The sequence below is a fragment of the Poecilia mexicana genome, unplaced genomic scaffold, assembly GCF_051168715.1.
Source record: "Poecilia mexicana isolate PSO_F unplaced genomic scaffold, ASM5116871v1 scaffold_9, whole genome shotgun sequence".
NCBI lineage: Eukaryota > Metazoa > Chordata > Actinopteri > Cyprinodontiformes > Poeciliidae > Poecilia > Poecilia mexicana.
Window position 1 is genome coordinate 22,550,275 of NW_028263378.1, and position 16,959 is coordinate 22,567,233.

At 40.8% G+C, this 16,959-nt stretch overlaps 1 protein-coding gene across 1 annotated transcript in view; it reads right to left on the minus strand.

The window, feature by feature from the left end:
• The window catches only part of LOC106915971 (tetratricopeptide repeat protein 28), a 234,346-nt gene extending 220,632 nt beyond the window's left edge, over positions 1 to 13,714 (minus strand). The window contains exons 1-2 of the mRNA XM_088008994.1: positions 13,039 to 13,714; positions 9,535 to 9,834 (exon numbers count right to left, since the gene is read on the minus strand). Coding sequence (XP_087865120.1) covers positions 9,535 to 9,834; positions 13,039 to 13,068 — 330 coding nt within the window. The 5' untranslated portion in view covers positions 13,069 to 13,714. The remainder of the gene's footprint in view (positions 1 to 9,534; positions 9,835 to 13,038) is intronic.
• Positions 13,715 to 16,959: the final 3,245 nt, after the last annotated feature.

The following is a 16,959-nucleotide window of genomic DNA, read 5'->3' on the forward strand; positions in this document are numbered from 1 at the left end:
GAAAGAAGATGAGCTCTGATGTGAGAGAGGAGCGCAGAAAGGCCGAGCAAACTGACAACTTCAGCTCAGGATTAGTTCCATCTCATCTGCGTAAAGACCGACAGAGCTGGAAGGAAGTGGTGTCCAAATCAAAACAGCAGACTTCTGCGTGTGCGCAAGTGTGTGTGTGTGTGTGCGTGTGTGTGTGTGTGTGTGTGTGTGTGTGTGTGTGTGTGTGTGTGGCCATTTTCCCTCCATCATGGCCAGCGCACATGTGCTGCACTGCTTAGCAAGTAGAGGGAAGTGGGGGGGGGGAAGCCAGAACTTAACTGCTCCCGCTCATTTCACAGATTTTCCAGACAAATAATATCAGGTTTGTGCCCACTAGCGCCAACCCTTCGTCCGTCTGGCCTATAATTAAATGGCATTCATTTGATTTGTTCATTAGGTCAAGCCTCGGCTGGGTTGCAGCAAAACGGAACCCTCTTATTAGTGGTTCATGACTCCACTCTCTCCATGGTGAGCGCTGGAAGCTCTGGTGAAAAACAGCCGAGCAGCAGTGGGAAACTGAAGCTGTCAGAAAGATTTTCCCTCTTTTTAAAAAAAAAAAAAAAAAAAAGGAAGAAGAAGAAAAAAAAAAATCCCAGAGCCCACCTCTTCAAGAGGAGAGGCGGTGGGGAATAACAGTGTATTTTCAAAATGTCAAACATGGAACCAGAAAATTATAGAATACCATAACATTTTTTGGCCAAGGTGATTTATTTTTCCATGCACGTTGTAAGCTGACTTTTCTCCTTCTCTGCACTCTTAAATTCGAACATGACTTTAATCACAGAATATAATATGCAGTTTCATTATCACGCGCAGCAGGGAAGGATTTAAATCTGGGACTTTATGCTGGAATTTCTAGGCTATTGAAGCCCAACATATTTCTTTAAGCTATAAAATCATAATGAGTCTATCATTTTCACTCCACCTCTGTCAAGCTCGTCTCATTTCTTCCCATTTCAGTGCCACAGGATGATTTAGATAGAGATTTTTGCCTTTGCGTTGTCATTCCTTAGCTTCTTTTTTTAATTACAGGACTGTAATGAAGTTTATCCAGGAGTAGATTTGTGAGAATTCCTGCTGCTCAGGTTCTCGACACACACACTACGAGATGCACTTTGAAGTGGCTACAAATACGTAAATAACTTTGCAACAGAGTTGTGGCTCTGCCTCGAGCAACAGTTGCAAACTGTTGCAGAATAAGTTGAAGTGCAGAAAAAAATTTACTCAGGATTGGTTAATAGTATATTTCCTTCAGGAAACTTTATTTTTTCTTTTTGGCTAAATATACACGACAAATTAGCATTTTCTTAAGTTTTGATGAGGCTAACCTTTCGTGATGCACTGTAAACAACTTGTTGTGGAGGAAAGGCTGAGGACACATGGAGGAACAAACCTCTGTCCCTTGGGTAACAGGATGTATTATTCACTGCTTTAAGCAGCATATACATCTAGAAGAAAGACACTGCTGTGTTTCTGTCTCCACAGATGTGTGTCAATCCAGCTTGAAGTAACGTTGGCAGGTAATATCCTTCTGTCTAGACAAAGTGGTTGTTGCGCTGCAAGATATCTTGATGCTGTAACGAGTGTCTAATTTTAAAACAGCGGGACTTTCACCTCCAATTGACTAAAGTGGCAAATGGTTACATTGGAAACTGAAAGCGGATTGTTGGACAGCCATTAATGTCAACTAAGGGAGCAGCAGGTGCTGCCCTCCTCTGAAGGGCTGTTTGTTCTCCTACATCTGAAAATGGCTCCACTTCGTCAATATCATCCAGACAAGGGAAACATAGTTTGTGTTAGTTATTTCCACCCCCAAAAAATGTTACATTACAGATAAGGTGAAGGTGCATCTTATACAAAGGCTAAATCCTTTAAGACACTCTGTGCTGGGTTCAGTTCCTGGTCTTGGCTCATTTGGTCTTCCCGCCTCTCTCCAACGTCTTTCTTGTCAAATTATCGTTCAATAAAAGGTCACAAGTGCCAGAAAATCCTTTAAAAAAATTCAAAACTATGATAGATAGTTATCCAATAAGTCTACTATCATATTCCAGTTATCTGAGATTGGGCAACAGGCACAGGAAGGAAATCCAGGTGCCGTTCTCCCAGGCAACACTCCAGTTCATTCTGGGAATCCAAAGAATCTCCAGGAGAAAAAGGGGATGCATTGTTTTTCCAAGTCTTCTCCTCCGTAGGATGAACCAAGATGGCTAATTCCTTTTAATGCAGAGAACTAGTAGCTCAACGTTCACCTTCCTCATGAACCCTCGTCTTTTCTATATGTTTAAGTTCTAACAGGAAATAAATTGGTGCTTGTATTCGGCACCCTGTTCTATTGTCCGTAAGACTTAAACCATGACCACAGATGAGGACCGAACAGTAAACGGACTGCTTTTTCACTAAGCTTTTTTTACTCCCGCATGCCCAGGAAGCACCATAATTACCATTGATGGACAAGATTGTAATTACCTAAGCTCCTTCACTTGAGGCAATCCAGGTTGTTTTTAATATTAAGGTATGGTCCAGATTTTCACACTTTTTGCTTTCACTTTACATCCAAAACATTGCTATGCTTAGTCAGTCCCATTTTAATGCCACGATGCAGCCTCTGCAGTAAATATGTAAACATGTGAGCAACGCAGTGTGGCTCACGTCTGCAAAGCCTTCTGCCAAAATTAGAAATTATACAGCCTTTTTGCCGGACGCCAAAGTCAATCTTCAGAAATCACACCGCTCCAACCGTAGGAAACTGTATGAGTTCAACATCCGTATTTTCAAAATAATTCACCAAGACAGACTACATTTGCCTAAAGTACTTGCAATATTTATGCATGCATTAGTTATGGCTATGCATACATGCAAAACATGCAGATTTAATTCTGAAACTTAAGTCAAAATTCAAAGTTACAACGGGAGAGCAATGGAGGGAAAAATATTAATACTCATCCCTACATACAATGCATTAACAACATAGTGCCAGTTTTAATAATTATGCAAAAAAATACAATAAAATTGTTTATAAACGTTGCATACTGCAGCTCTAAAACATCACCTGCCTGCCCTGTAAAATACGTTGGACTGCCTTGGATATGGATGGTGTTAAGCAAATAAACCTGCCTTGTCTTCAGTTTACAACAAATGTTTATAGCAAAGCTCTGAGGCCTTTAGAGAGCAGCTGTATTTATCCTGATATGAAATTACACACATTTGGACTCTTTTCTAATTACATCACTTCTGAAGGCAAAAGATTGCACTGGATATTATTCTAGGGGAATCAGCAGTAAGGTGACTAAACATAAACGTACACGTGGAAAAGCTATCTAAAAATATGCAGCGAATACAATAAACACAAAATGTGAAATGTTACCGTTAGAAAATGTGGAAGAGATCAAGAGATATAAATATTTTTGCAGGATATATTCAATACATGTTTAAAAATGCAGATGGGTGATCAATGACATAAAGCTGTTGTGTTATTTAGACATGCTGAGATGAGATGATAAATGTTTTAGTTCTCTGACGGACATTATACCTCAGAGGGTAGAAAGAAGAAAACCGGCAACAGCAGCTAAAACACAAGCTTGTCCAGTCAAACACATGCAGTTTGTTTCTGGTTCCTCATATCAGCGGTGTGAAGTGTGGCCTGTGGGGACATTTGCAGCGCTTTTCATGATTTCATGAGGCTTATGGCCCCAGTTCATGAACTGTACAAATGTGGCTCACCCACCACAAGCAGATGGACACTTTTTCCAAAGACAAACTTTTCCAACGTCAAAATCTTCCTAAAATGTTAAACACTAAGTATTACTATTGTATTAACCACATTTTTTACATTTTAAGTTAGTAATAATAAGCAGAAGCCCAGAAATCAATCAACTTTTACTGAAAAGTAGATTTGAGTGAGCTCGTTTCTTAAACTTGATTACACACAGCAAGTGCTTTAGAGGAAGAGTGTCCCATGTCCTGTTCTTGTTGCTGAGCACAAACTATAAACGTTTTCTCACCCAAAATACACAAAATAAGGTCCTACAATAATTTATCAATTCTCTGCCAAAGTAAATTGACTATTTGTTGTATTAAAACATGAAACTGTAAGTTTATTTTTGCATTTTTTGAAAAAAAAAAAAAAAAAAAACTAAAGCAAATTGTGACCTGAAAGTGCTTGACAATTTTGGTCCTGCACTTTCAGGACCACTGAAAGCGATGCTGCTTTTAACCTACATTTAAAACAATATCCAGCAGCATCACTTGGCAGACCAAGAAACAGAGGCTTTATGCACCACCAGGGCGTCAGCACCCACTCCCTGCACAATTACTGGATATGGTGCTGATGTAATTAAGGTCCACTTTCAACGCTCCGCACACCGTGACCTTTTCCAGTGCAAACAGCCATTGTCTCCGCTAAACCCAGCGCCCCTCCGCTGGGATGTAAATGGATATTTTACGGTGGGTAAAACAGAAATTGATCCAGATGATGGCATTCATTGAAAAAATCTGTTGGAACCTCATCTGAGAATCTGATGGTGTTTCGCCCCTTATTATTAGTGGCTTTCATTTGCAACTCTGGCAGGAAGATTTAAGAAGCCAGAAAGCCCCCTGATAAGCGCCATTATAGGCCATAATCAGAAGCTATGAAGATGATGGTGATGTTTCCCCTGGCGCCGCGCTGCCAGGTTTTTATTCCGCGTCCCTTGAACCTCCCCTGTCAATGCTCAGCCCTGATAGCAGAGAGGGCTGTTTGTTTAACTTGTCACTGGAACAGCAGCATCGAGAGGGAGGGACCAGACGGAGGTGACGAAGACGCTGGGATTCAGTCTAGAAAGAGCGCAGTCCTCCTGATCACTGATGTGAACCTTAAGGACACTTGAGGCAAACCAAAGAATTACAGAGCACAGCACTCAGAGCAAACTAAGGCTGAGATTTCTTCCCCCCCACCACCGCCACCGCCACCGCCGCCACAGATAAATGGCTGATTCTTACATCAATCAAAACGCCGAAGTGCAAGAGTCTGCAAGAGCAGCATTCCTTTTGTACCTCTAAATGAATCAGGCGCAGGAAGAGAAGCTCGGTCATACGCCACAGATTTTCCATCCAACGCAGGGCCGAGTGTGAGCAGACACAGACGTGTGCGCCCCTTGTCTGTGAAACAGCACTCTATTTTGTTCCATTTAAGCTTTTTATATTCAGTCAGAAGGAGAGGCACAAAAGGGGCCTAAAGCTGTCTTGGGTCATTTAACCACACATTTTCCTTCTTCTTCCAGAATGTGTTTTCTGGCAGTCAATGCACAAAGAGGTGACAGATTAGACGGGGAGTTCCTTTACAGGCTGGCTGTGGGCTTCAGGAGGGTGGGCCCGCTCGCTCGTGCTCGGGGCGGCAGCGCCACGCCTGTCACTGTTTGATGGGCCAGCGCAGGAGTGCAGTCGCGGGGAGGTATGATTGATGATATTATGTACTCGCGCAGGATCTGAATGCCAGCACACTCCTGTGATTTAATCCCTGTTTCTTCATTAAACATCCAGGCAGAGCAGATGGACTGCACAACATCCAGGCTTTGCTTTCCAAGAGGCCAAGCCAGACCAACGTTACTAATTGATTCTCATAGACGACTCATGCAGAATGTAGCTTAATGCACAGAGACGTGACGCAGTTAAAAAGTATTTACCGCTCTCAATTATTTGACTTTTGTTGCTTTGTCATACGTAAATGTTTCATCATAAAATACTTTTTAAATTAAGACGGAGACAATGTGAGTAAACGCACCGCATAATTCTCAATTTAAAAGCCCTATCCGAACCAACCAAGCTCATGTGACAATATAATTACCCCTCTAAGATTGATTATGAATTACCTGTGATTAATCACATTTTTCAGTTTCATTTGGTACCACCCGGCCTGAGTGCTTCCTAACTTATAGAATCAATAAATTACTAGCTGGTTCAGGCCACAGATGCCTCTGCTAATGTAAGTGTTCACGATTTAACAATAGAACAAAACTGGTCAGATATTTAGCCCATAACAAACCTTCAAGACCAAAACCAATTTAGACCAAAAAAGAAACAAAAAACAGGGAGATCCATCTGTGGAAAAAAAAAACAAACATTGAGGATCCCCCATGAGTTTTGCAAAATATTACAGTATGTGGACTGACAAAGTGAAACTTCTTGTAAGGTGTGTGAGAGTGTGTAGTACTACATTTGGTGTAAAAACAACATAGCATTTCTGAAAAACAAAGTCATAAGTCATTATACAGTAAAACATGGTAGTAGTGTTGTGGTCTAGGCGATTTGATGTAATTCATGAATTCACCCTTCAGCAAGAAAAGCCTGGAAGCATGATGCGAGTTTGTGACTATAACCTTAGAGTTCTTGCAATGCAGAATAGTGATCCACAGCAAAACAGCAAGTCAGTCTCTAAATGGCTAAAAACAAAAACACATAAGTGGGCAATGTGGTGTAAAAAAGACTGGACTTCCATCAAATTCAAATGTTTTTTATCATCTCATTTGCTTTTTGTATTTATTAAGGTTATAATTTCTTACAATAGGTTGTATTTTATCACCTAAAAAACAGAAACAGAAGAACCATTTAAGGGGACAAATAGATTGCAGAACTGCACAAATCATTCAAAAAGCAGCACCGACTTAAGTGATGTGGAAAAAGTCAAAATTAGAAACTTGTAGAAATCCCTGCCTCAGTCATCATAAGTGTTAAAAATATTTACTGCAGTAAAAATAAAATCTGTACCACACTGACAATTTAGTTTTATGTACCTTTGGAAAAAAACAAAAAAAAACAAAAAGGAAATTAATTTGACTGCTTCTCCTGTGCAACAATGACCCCTAGTGTTAATGCAAGAAACCGCATGCTGTGAAACCTAAGCATCTCTCTGCACAAATGCCAATACCAGAGACGTGGTAATCCCTTTGCCTCATGTTAAAGTGTAAAACACGAGGGTCAAGGTATACATTGACAGCAACCCCGATAATCCGAACTTCTGAACGAGCATTGAGGCTGTCAGACACTAAATCCAAGGAAAAGCACAGCTACACAACCCAGATTAAGCCAACCATCCCCCAGTCAGACCACAAAGGCTTCTTTGTACTTGGATGGCATATTTAAAAAGTAGTTGAATTGTTTTGGCTACAGTTTTCAATTACAATTTGTTCTCTCTAATAAAAAAAAAAGAGGGTTATAAAATCTCTCTTAAATATCCGAGACATATTTTATTTAAGCGCACGAGTAGAAATTCACAGCCAGAAATAAAGCGTTGGATTGGCGTTTGCAACATTTCTCAATTAACTCAAAGTGAAACAGTTTCAACACTTTTTCAGAGAACAGGAAAACCTACCGGAGCTCCCGGAGACACACAATGGCGGCTTAAAGAGGAGGTGGCCCCCGACGCATCACTGGCAGCGACAAATTATCATCAATAGCACTCCACCACATTACTATCAATCTCTCTTTTGAAAGACAAAAAGTATCCCTCCATGCTAAATCATGAAATCAATGCATTTCCATCACTGAGAGGGATCGGTGCTCCAGTGGTCTCTGTGGGTGAGTAATGTGAAATCCATGGCAGGTTAGTGCTCGTGGCCCGGACATGATCAAAGACAAGAGCCCAGAAAAGTTTGTATTGATCAGCCGTCACAAAGCGGCAGCTGAGGAGTGGAAATGTGATTGGAATTTGAAACACTGGCAACTGAAGACAAAACGACTTGATCTTCTGAGGAAAACACACCTATTAGCTTGTAGCATAATACTGATTTACTGCAACTGCGGAGCTATGATTGTTGGTCAGATTTTCAGAAGTGACGACCATCAGCTACTCTTTTGAAGCGTAACTTTGTATTATGAAATCCGGTTGTTAAGCAGTAGTGGGGAAGCTCAAATTTTCAAAGATGTGGAGGTCAAAGGTCTAACTTAGCTTAACAGATTTTTTATTCTTGAAACATATGCTCTAATGAGACGACACCCAGAAAATAAATGTTAATAGATAGAGGTGTAGTAGTACATATAGTCGTACTGAACCTTATGGTCTGTACATCACTTATTAAGAGGGTTCACACATATTTTTTCATTGGATTTTGTTAACCAACAGAAAATTAGTTGATTAAGCTAACATGTAAAGCACTCCACGCCAAAACGGTGCACGAATGGATGGTAATGAAATGTGGGCTGGACTCCCATCAACCACTTTTTTTATTTATCTTCTTTTTTCTCATCATTAGAGAACAATGACACGGTGGTAGCTGTGATATGGGGAGAGTGAATGGGCAGCCAAATAATTATATAACGACATGCTGCTTCTGTATTTATTTTAAACCCTTGAAATCTGAAGTTACTTTTTAAACTTTAGAGCTCGTCATGCAATATTTGCGGCTACAAATAAAGTTTAATAAGCAACAATAAATACCCTACAAGGCATTGTCAAACACTTAATAAATACTAATTAGTTTTTAACAAGTGACTCCTAGTGTTCAAACATTGTAACATCAGGTCAGTGAGTGTTAAATATTAGTGACTTTTCACTTTGATCTTTTTGTAAAAGGAGAAAACAAAGTCAGTTCTTGCTCACTGGCCATACATGTTTGGATGAAGGTTGTACTTTAATTTTGCATTCAATTTTCATTTGGAATCACAAATGTTCAAGATACAAACTGAAGTGAAAATTGGACAAAAAGTGGAACATCTGAGTGGCAATCTCAAATCCAATGACTTCTGCTCATTTAAAAAGTACAGCTAGCTTTAGTAGTAAAGCTGTGTCCTGGTTTTGATCTCATTAAATAATTTTCACATGTAGTACTGGTAGTGGATATGTTTATTAGCACATAAGAACAGAACTACACTAACTAGAATTGCTAACAGCAGTTAGCTTGTCACTGAGGATAGCAGTTAGCATATTCCACTAGTTTGATTAGCAAATAGAGAGTAGCAAGGTTAGCTTCTGTTTCATCATTAGAACCATGTTCTGACTTCAGAGAAAGATGGCGACTAAAACTTGTTCTTGGTTCTCTCTGCTTCGGGTTACACAGTGAGTCCTCAGATTGTTCACCACATTTTTAGTGTAGTTTGTATTTAAAGTCAGTCTTATGGCTGTAGTTTACTTTTATTTTTAGCAGAATTTCTCTTGAGCACTGCTAAAAGCTAGTCAGGTAACAACAGAGTTACTTATAATACAGTGCACACAACTACAGGACTGTTACTTTCTCTTTCACTTAAACTGCATAAGAATTTCAGACAGTTTTTAATTTTAAAGAAATTACCAGCTTATCAACTGTACCACACAATTCGGCATTATTTGCTGTTGCTAACGTAGAGTTCCCTGTTAGAAGTGTGAAAGAAACCGAGTACTTGGTCGTTGCATTTGCTTCATTTTGCTATTGTACCAAACTTCTACTGAACCATGACCCAATAACTCGGTTTAGTCCTGGACCGTGATATAAGTGTATGGTCACACCCCTGCTAATACATTTTTGGGGGGGTGGGAAGTGAAGCAGGAATCCTTACCTTTGGCCACTTGGGATTGAGCCCACAGGCTTTTTCAGCATCCTCCAGAGCTGCTTGGTGCTGGCCCAGCTTGAGGAACGCTGCTGATCGATTACTGTACAGGATGCAGTTCTGTGGGTCGGCCTGCAAAGCATCGCCGTACAAATGCACTGCCTCCTGGAAGTCGCCCCTCTGACACGCCTCGTTACTCTGCCGCACTTTCTCCATGAACTCAGCCTTGCTTAGTGCACTCCTCGACCCGTCGTCCACGGCAACGCACCGAATGGGCCTTCCCGCTGTCCGAGAACCAAAGACAGAAAACTGGAGAAATAGAAAGAGAGACGAATTAACTTGACTAGAAAAAGTGCCAACAAGGAACATAGCAGGGTTTTTTTTGTTTTGTTTGGTTTTGTGTTTTTTTTCCCTTTCCCAGGACCACAGGTGAAACTAATTTTGTTAACAAAGGCTGTGCTCCAACGAGCCTTCTGGTAAAACCACAACAAGCAGCCAAATAAACCTGGATATTCCAGTGCTGAGCTCTGGCTGCCAAAACGCCTGCTGTCCACTGACACACAAACAGCAGCTGAAGTGTGAGGGAATGTTAATGAAGGATGGCGTCAAAGAGAGTCGCACAAATTAAGCCTTTCGTCTCGCATCAAATGTAGATCTCCAGTTAAATTTTTAAAAAAAAAAGCCAAATTCTAGACTTATATTCAGGTGTTAATGAAACAAAACAGTGGTTTCTATATTTTAACTATTGACATTCTAAAGTTGCTGATAGAAACATGGAGATTCTGACATTTTTCATCTACAAATTAATGGGTTTTTTTTCAAATGAGTTATGTCCTGCTCTAAATAAATTTAACAGACTTTAAAAGAGTCTAAGATTACTTTAGTTATGAAATATTTCTCTTTGTTGCCAAGAAACTGATTGTGATCAACTGTAAAAATTAGCAAAACGTCTAAACATAAAGCTACAATAAGCATGATTTTGAAGTTGCACAATCTTTCACTGAACATTTAAGAAACCTTTAATTTTTGTTGTTTGTTTTACGTTACGTCATAGCCAGCACCATTATTGGCACCCTGGTCAATAATTTGAATAATCCCCTTTGCGGTCAGGGCACCACACACGTTTTCACCAAAAAACATTTCTCAAAACTGAAGTAAAAAAAGTCTTTGTCTACTCTTCTTTGTCCAATCTCTTGAGATCATCACATCCCAGTTTCTCTCTTTTGCTCGCTTCGTTCACCAACGCACTTTCTCTCCGGTGTTCATGAAGAAGGCTGATTTTGTGTCTGGTGAACCATTTCTGTGATACTTTGAGCGCGTGTTCTGTATCTCCCCCCTAGCAGTTTACTCAAGCCAGTTTCTGGTGTCTGTCGCAGGCTGCATTTTGAAGAGTTCACGACACCGTCCATCCCAGAACCACATAAAGACAGATCCGAATCATGGATTACGACTGTCACCTTCATGACTTAAGACACTTTTCAACCATGTCCAAAGTATCTTCCCTAAGTGGGAAACTTCATGGTTATGGAGATATTGGTTTCATTTTTCCAAAAATACAAATTCCTCCTTTGAAGGCCACAGTATCCCTGTGCTTGATTGGATCATAAACTTGCCTGACCTAATAATTAAGATGCTTTACAGACCATTTTTAAGGGGAACATGAGAGACACCCCAGTCAACAATCCCATATCCTGTTCGGTGACTACGAATTATTACCATCAGCAAAACGCTGCATTCAGAGGATGGCAGGGAAGGCCTTTTATGGCACTCCTTCAAGTCGTTTTTATTTTATATATTCACTTTTATTAGGTGGTACTGATGTTTTAAATCGTTTAAATCGGTCCAAACTGTATTCTTATGATCTGTACTGTACGTTTATGTCAGTATCTTATTGTCTGTATCTTGCACTTCTGCTCTCAATGAATTTCCCTTAGGGGACAATAAAGTATATCTTATCCTATCTTATCTTAACAATGCAGTCAAACTAAACATTGCCATGAAAGCAGCCCAGGCTTCCTGGACACCTCAGCAGAGAGCTATGGGTTAATCTCCTCCATGCCATGCTGTATTGCCATGTGATTCATGAAAAGAAGCGTTGTGTGAGATTATAGTAGCGCAATAAAAATACCCATTTTAAAAATTTCTTGAAACTGCAGCTCACTTCAACGTGCTTCTGCTGCTCACATCTGTTAAACTGTATTTATCTGGACCCAGCTGTTCAAACAGGCATCGGCAGAGTAAAACTGAACCCAATAAAGACACAGACGAATTTCCTCCTTCCTGGCTCAACCTGAGTCCTCCTGTGCTGTTGCGTTTCGTTTATCCCTGCTGCCTCAGTCCCTCTCCGAGCAGGAGGAGCAGCTAACCTGACTCTAGGTCTCCAGCGACGGCACAATAACCGACTGATTGCACAATGTAGGTTAGCGTTGTTAACATTAAAACGTTCGCTGAGAGTTACTAAATCCAGAAATCCATCTTCGGCCTCTCATTTCTGGAGCCAGCGTCCACTGCACCTCTTTTCTCACCACACCTCCTCCAGCTGAATTGTGGGATAGGGCAAGCTTGGTAATTACTTCCAGAGGCCCACAGAGAGAGAGAGGACCCGCTGAAATGAGAGCTCTGTGGATCAAGTGAGTTCAACGTTAAGCAAAGTCACAATGCGGCATCGGTGCTACTCAAAGGGCTCGCTGGTCTATCTGGACGGCGAGCATGTGAACATTGGTGAACGCCTCAGTAGAGCTGCAGGTCACCTGGAAGCTCTGTGCTGTTTCCATGGTGGACTTTAAGGCTTGGAGCAAACACACATACGCAGCGGGTGAGTGGCATCCGCTCTGCAGGCGTCACCCATGCCAACATGCACCCAGCGAAGTGTCAGGAGAGGGATCTATAATAGATCAGAGGTCCCATGCAGCTTTCTCCTTCCCGAGGAATCTGCAGCAGCACACTGGGGGCTGCCTTCTGTATGTGGGCAGCACTGGCAGGAAGGGTGGAGATGGGAGAGATAATGAGAGCCTGCACCAACACAGGATACACACACACACACACACACATACACACATGCACACACACACACATCAGAGCACAAAACACACACATACTTCCAACGTGATCACACGGAGATCCACTCAATTCCACTCAGACTTAATCATGCAGACAGAGAGGTCAGATCGAGGGGATTATGAGGGAACCAACTTTCTGCTACACACTATGAAAGCAATGCAAGCTTCTAAGACAACAATACGTGTTTTTGCACGATTGGCCCTTTTTTTGTTAATAATAAAACAAAACCCTTTCATGCTGTTTAGTGTCTGCTCCAGTAGTCCCCAGACGTCCACTGCGCAGCCCAGGACGCACGGCTGGAAAATCGATAGATTTTTACGAGGTCATTTTGGAATTTTTCTCCCCTGGATGCGGAGCAAAAATATACACGGAGCAATAAAACGGACCCAAAAGAAAAGAGTGAGAGAGAGAGAAAAAAAACGCGCAAAGCCATTGTTCTGGAAAGCTGTTTACCTTTTCTTTCAGAGTCGCTTGCTTCTCCATCCTGGCTGACTGCGTGTGTTTGTATAACGGCTTATCGGTCTCATCCCATCCCAGTCTCTGCAGATTTAGTGTCGAGGTTTTTTTTGTGTGTGTTTGCGTGTGTCTGTGTGCAACAAGAAGTGCTTCAAAGTTTGTCCAAAGAAAGTCTTCTTTGCGTCGTAGAAGATGGTCGATAAGCGCCAAATGAAGTCCACGAAAAACTGAGCTGCATTCGCTGTTCAGGAGAAACTTTCGTCAAGGAAAGTGCGCCATGTTGTCAAATCTTTTTCCTTTTTTTTTTTCCTTTCCTTTTTTCTCCTTCCTTCTCTCCCCCTCTTGCCACAGCGGATCTGCTGCGCGCACAGAGGAAGGATAAAGTTCCTAAATCAGGCCATAATGCATCGGTTAGGTGTGCAGATGAATGAGCAACTCTTTGTAAACTGTTTGAGAAACTTTTTTTTTTCTTTGCGCAGAATTTATGTTGTGATTTTCTTTTCCAATCATCCCCTGGGACATTTTCTTTTTTACGTGTCCATTCAACTGGACAGCATTGCACGTAAAATTACTGGAAATTAAGTTTACTAGTAAAATATACAAACGTGCAGCTGTTTGAAAGAAACAAATCAAACGCTAACTTTGCTGCATAAGCTGGTCCATGCTCAGTGGGAAATCTTTTATGTTCCCATGCATGAACCATTAGGCTATGCATAACGCTGGATATTAGGAGTTTGTTATGTCACAAGAAAAACTCTGTGGGTTTTCATATCAGAACTTCAGTCAGCTGAGTTGGTTCAAAAATGTTTTAAATGAAACCTAAAGTGTACAGCAGAACTTTGTTATTAACTATTAAACAGATATTCATTTAAAATGTGTGTAAGGAAATATCTTCTTTCTGCTTCTATTAGATTCAAGAGGAAATGTAGCAGCATAGGAGCTGCTCATAAAAGCATTTGATTAGCTGATCATTAGTACCTCTATAAAAGCAGGAGTTAGTGCCACAGTGTTGGAGATTTTTGGTCTCTAGACTCTATCTTCTGTCTCAGACATGTTGGACTTTTATCAGCTGAACTATCCCCCTTTATTTCAATCAAGCCTGCCACTTGTGCTGCTACCAGTTTGCACTTAATGGGGTGGAGGGGGGGAATAAAAGCATGACACACCACTGCAGAAAGTCTGGAGCACAGTCTGTGGTGGGCTTGCTAGTTTGCAACAAATACATTATTATGATCGTGACACAATAACAGGAGAACATGTGAAATGCGATGATGTGGGTGAATGTCAAGGTAACAATATGACATGTGATAAACAAACAATACATTTGTGTAAATATCTTTTTGCTACTGAACAACATCTGCAGTTTTAGGACTTTTGTTGTAGTTTTTTCATGATTTGACAGTCTTACCAACTCTGTCTTCTACAACTCAACAAAAACCTCGGCAACAGCACTGGGGAAGCAACTGGCTTATCTGTTAACAATCTGAAGTTAGAAAAATGAAAAAGGTTATTCAGAAGTGAAGCCTTACAGACAACATTGACTGTCGTCTCAGCAAACGAATGGGTGTAAGCTATTGTCGCTACCGTGAACATACATAAACTTCACATTTCAACATGTCACTGTCCCATTGTTAGCTTCCACACCTCCAACTACACCACCAAATATTTTCCAACAGTCATCTAAGTTACTGAAAGTAGTGAATCTTCATCTTTCTGCAGCGTAGAGGACAGACAACTCACTGCATGAACGAGATGATAACTGTGTTTTACTTGCTTCTAGCTGATATTTTATTGCTGCTGTAGGTCACTAAGATGCATGTAAGCAGTTTTTATTATTATTATTTACAGCTACTTACATGGAAATAGAGTATACTTAAAGTAATATTACCATAGTTGTGGTTTGTGGTTCAAGGATCTGGCCATAAAGTGGCCATTTTGGCCTTGCAGGAAACACTGCCGGAAAAATTATAAATAAGGTGCCATTTTGGGTCTCTATTTTTGTTGAATAGATGCACCTAATGATTTTATGTAAAATTGTTCAGTTGTTGTGCCAGTGCATAAATCAGAAAGTCAACACAGGCACATTTCCACGCAGAGCGACTCCAAATGAGTCAGACTGGATGTCCTCTTGTTATAAAACATTGCTGACCATCACATTAACCATGATGCCATCTCTAATGTTAAATCGCTAGTAAGTCCATGCACAGTTCTGGCTCCAAAGTGTACATGAAACCAGATTCATATATTTCTTGCAAGTGCAGATCCTCACCAGGAGGTGGTGTGAGAATCTTTAACCAGGAAGCCTCCGACCTGGTGACTGACAGTCATGGTAGCTGTTGATTTAAAAATAGGAAAATGCATAAATACACATATTAACTGAAAACATTTCACAAATTCTAATGGAGAATTTTCAGGCTATATGTCTTAAACTTAGTTAAAATCACACCTTAAGGAAGAATAAGAGAATTGAATAAGCAGCATAGTTTTGATCAGAGGAATTCTTGATTGATGATCAATAGATAAGACAGGTTCTGAGACCTCAATCCACTTTTTCTCTTTAATGTGTTTGACTGAACCAGGTTTCTCAATTCTTTCAAGAAAAGGTTTAGAAAGAGAATCCAGAATAATTACTTTTTTCAAGCCTTAGATTTGTTTCTAGCTTAGAGAATAATGTTGCTTTCTTTCACACAGAGTGATACATGTGTTGAATTAGGTCAAGTAAATAATAATAGCATACGTTAATCAGGTTTTTCATTATGTAACACATACAAGAGTTCAAATAGAATATTTTTTTTCCACTTTAAGATAAATAAACCGGCCTTGGCAGATAAAAGGCAACTGCAAGTCCATGTCAACAAAAAAAAAAAAAAAAAAAACCCTGAAAAGCTGAGTAAATCTCAACACTGCTTGCATCATGTTTAAAACAAATTTGCTTTCAGCTTGGACAGATATTTTCAGCCCGCCAAGTAGACAGATTTTACAGCCCTGTGTCCGGCTCATCAGCCGAAACTCCGGCTCATTCAGGTTTGAACCGTCCACTCAACCCAGGACCGGCCCAGAAAGCTGCTTTTGGCAGCTGCTAAAATTGTCTCGCCTCTTTTGGCAGTGCCAGCTGTGAGCACAATTCCTTTAGAGGGGGGACAACATGCAAATGCTTAACCGTAAAACTGTCATGTTGTTCCCTTCAAAGGTGGGGGAAATGATGATTATGCTGATTCACGCAAGAGTTAAAGCGTTTTTTAAATAAGATCCGGCTGCAGGAGTCCTTTCATTTGGCCCCTTTTGGGTGGTGAACAAAGCTAGGACAAAATAAATTGCTTGAAAGTCTAAATGAATACATCTGATATTGGCAGGTTTTGTCAGCTCAAAAGACTGGGATAAAACGCATTGGGTGAAAACTCGTTGATCTTCACCCCATCCCATCCTGGCAGTGACTGGGGAGGGGTCCGCTTCTCAGAATGCCTTCAGATGATTGGATGGAGGTGTGTCCCCTTTGGTAAGCCCACTCTTAAAGCAGGTATATATTGATTTTACATACACAAAGCCCAGATATAAGAGCTTTGAGGATAAATCACATCCAAACCCCTGCTTGATTCCCTGTCCTGCTCAGGTAAGTTGAAGCACTCTCAAAGCAGAGAGCAATGAGGAGGGGTGGGGGGGATCAAAAGATCCAAGTTTCCATGTGGACTTAACCCCTTAACTGGGTTTGTTCCACCTGTGGAACAAATCTAGTGTGTCTGAATTCTCTTGCCTTTTTCTCCTCTTTAAACTCTGCTGGTGTCCCTTATGACGCTTTTATATGTTAGCCTAGAGCACCCCCTAGTGACTGACACGAGGGTGGTTTGGGTGGATGGGAGCAATAAGGTTATGAAATGGCTTTTTCCGAGCCAATAATATCCAGAAAGCAACTTGAGCTCA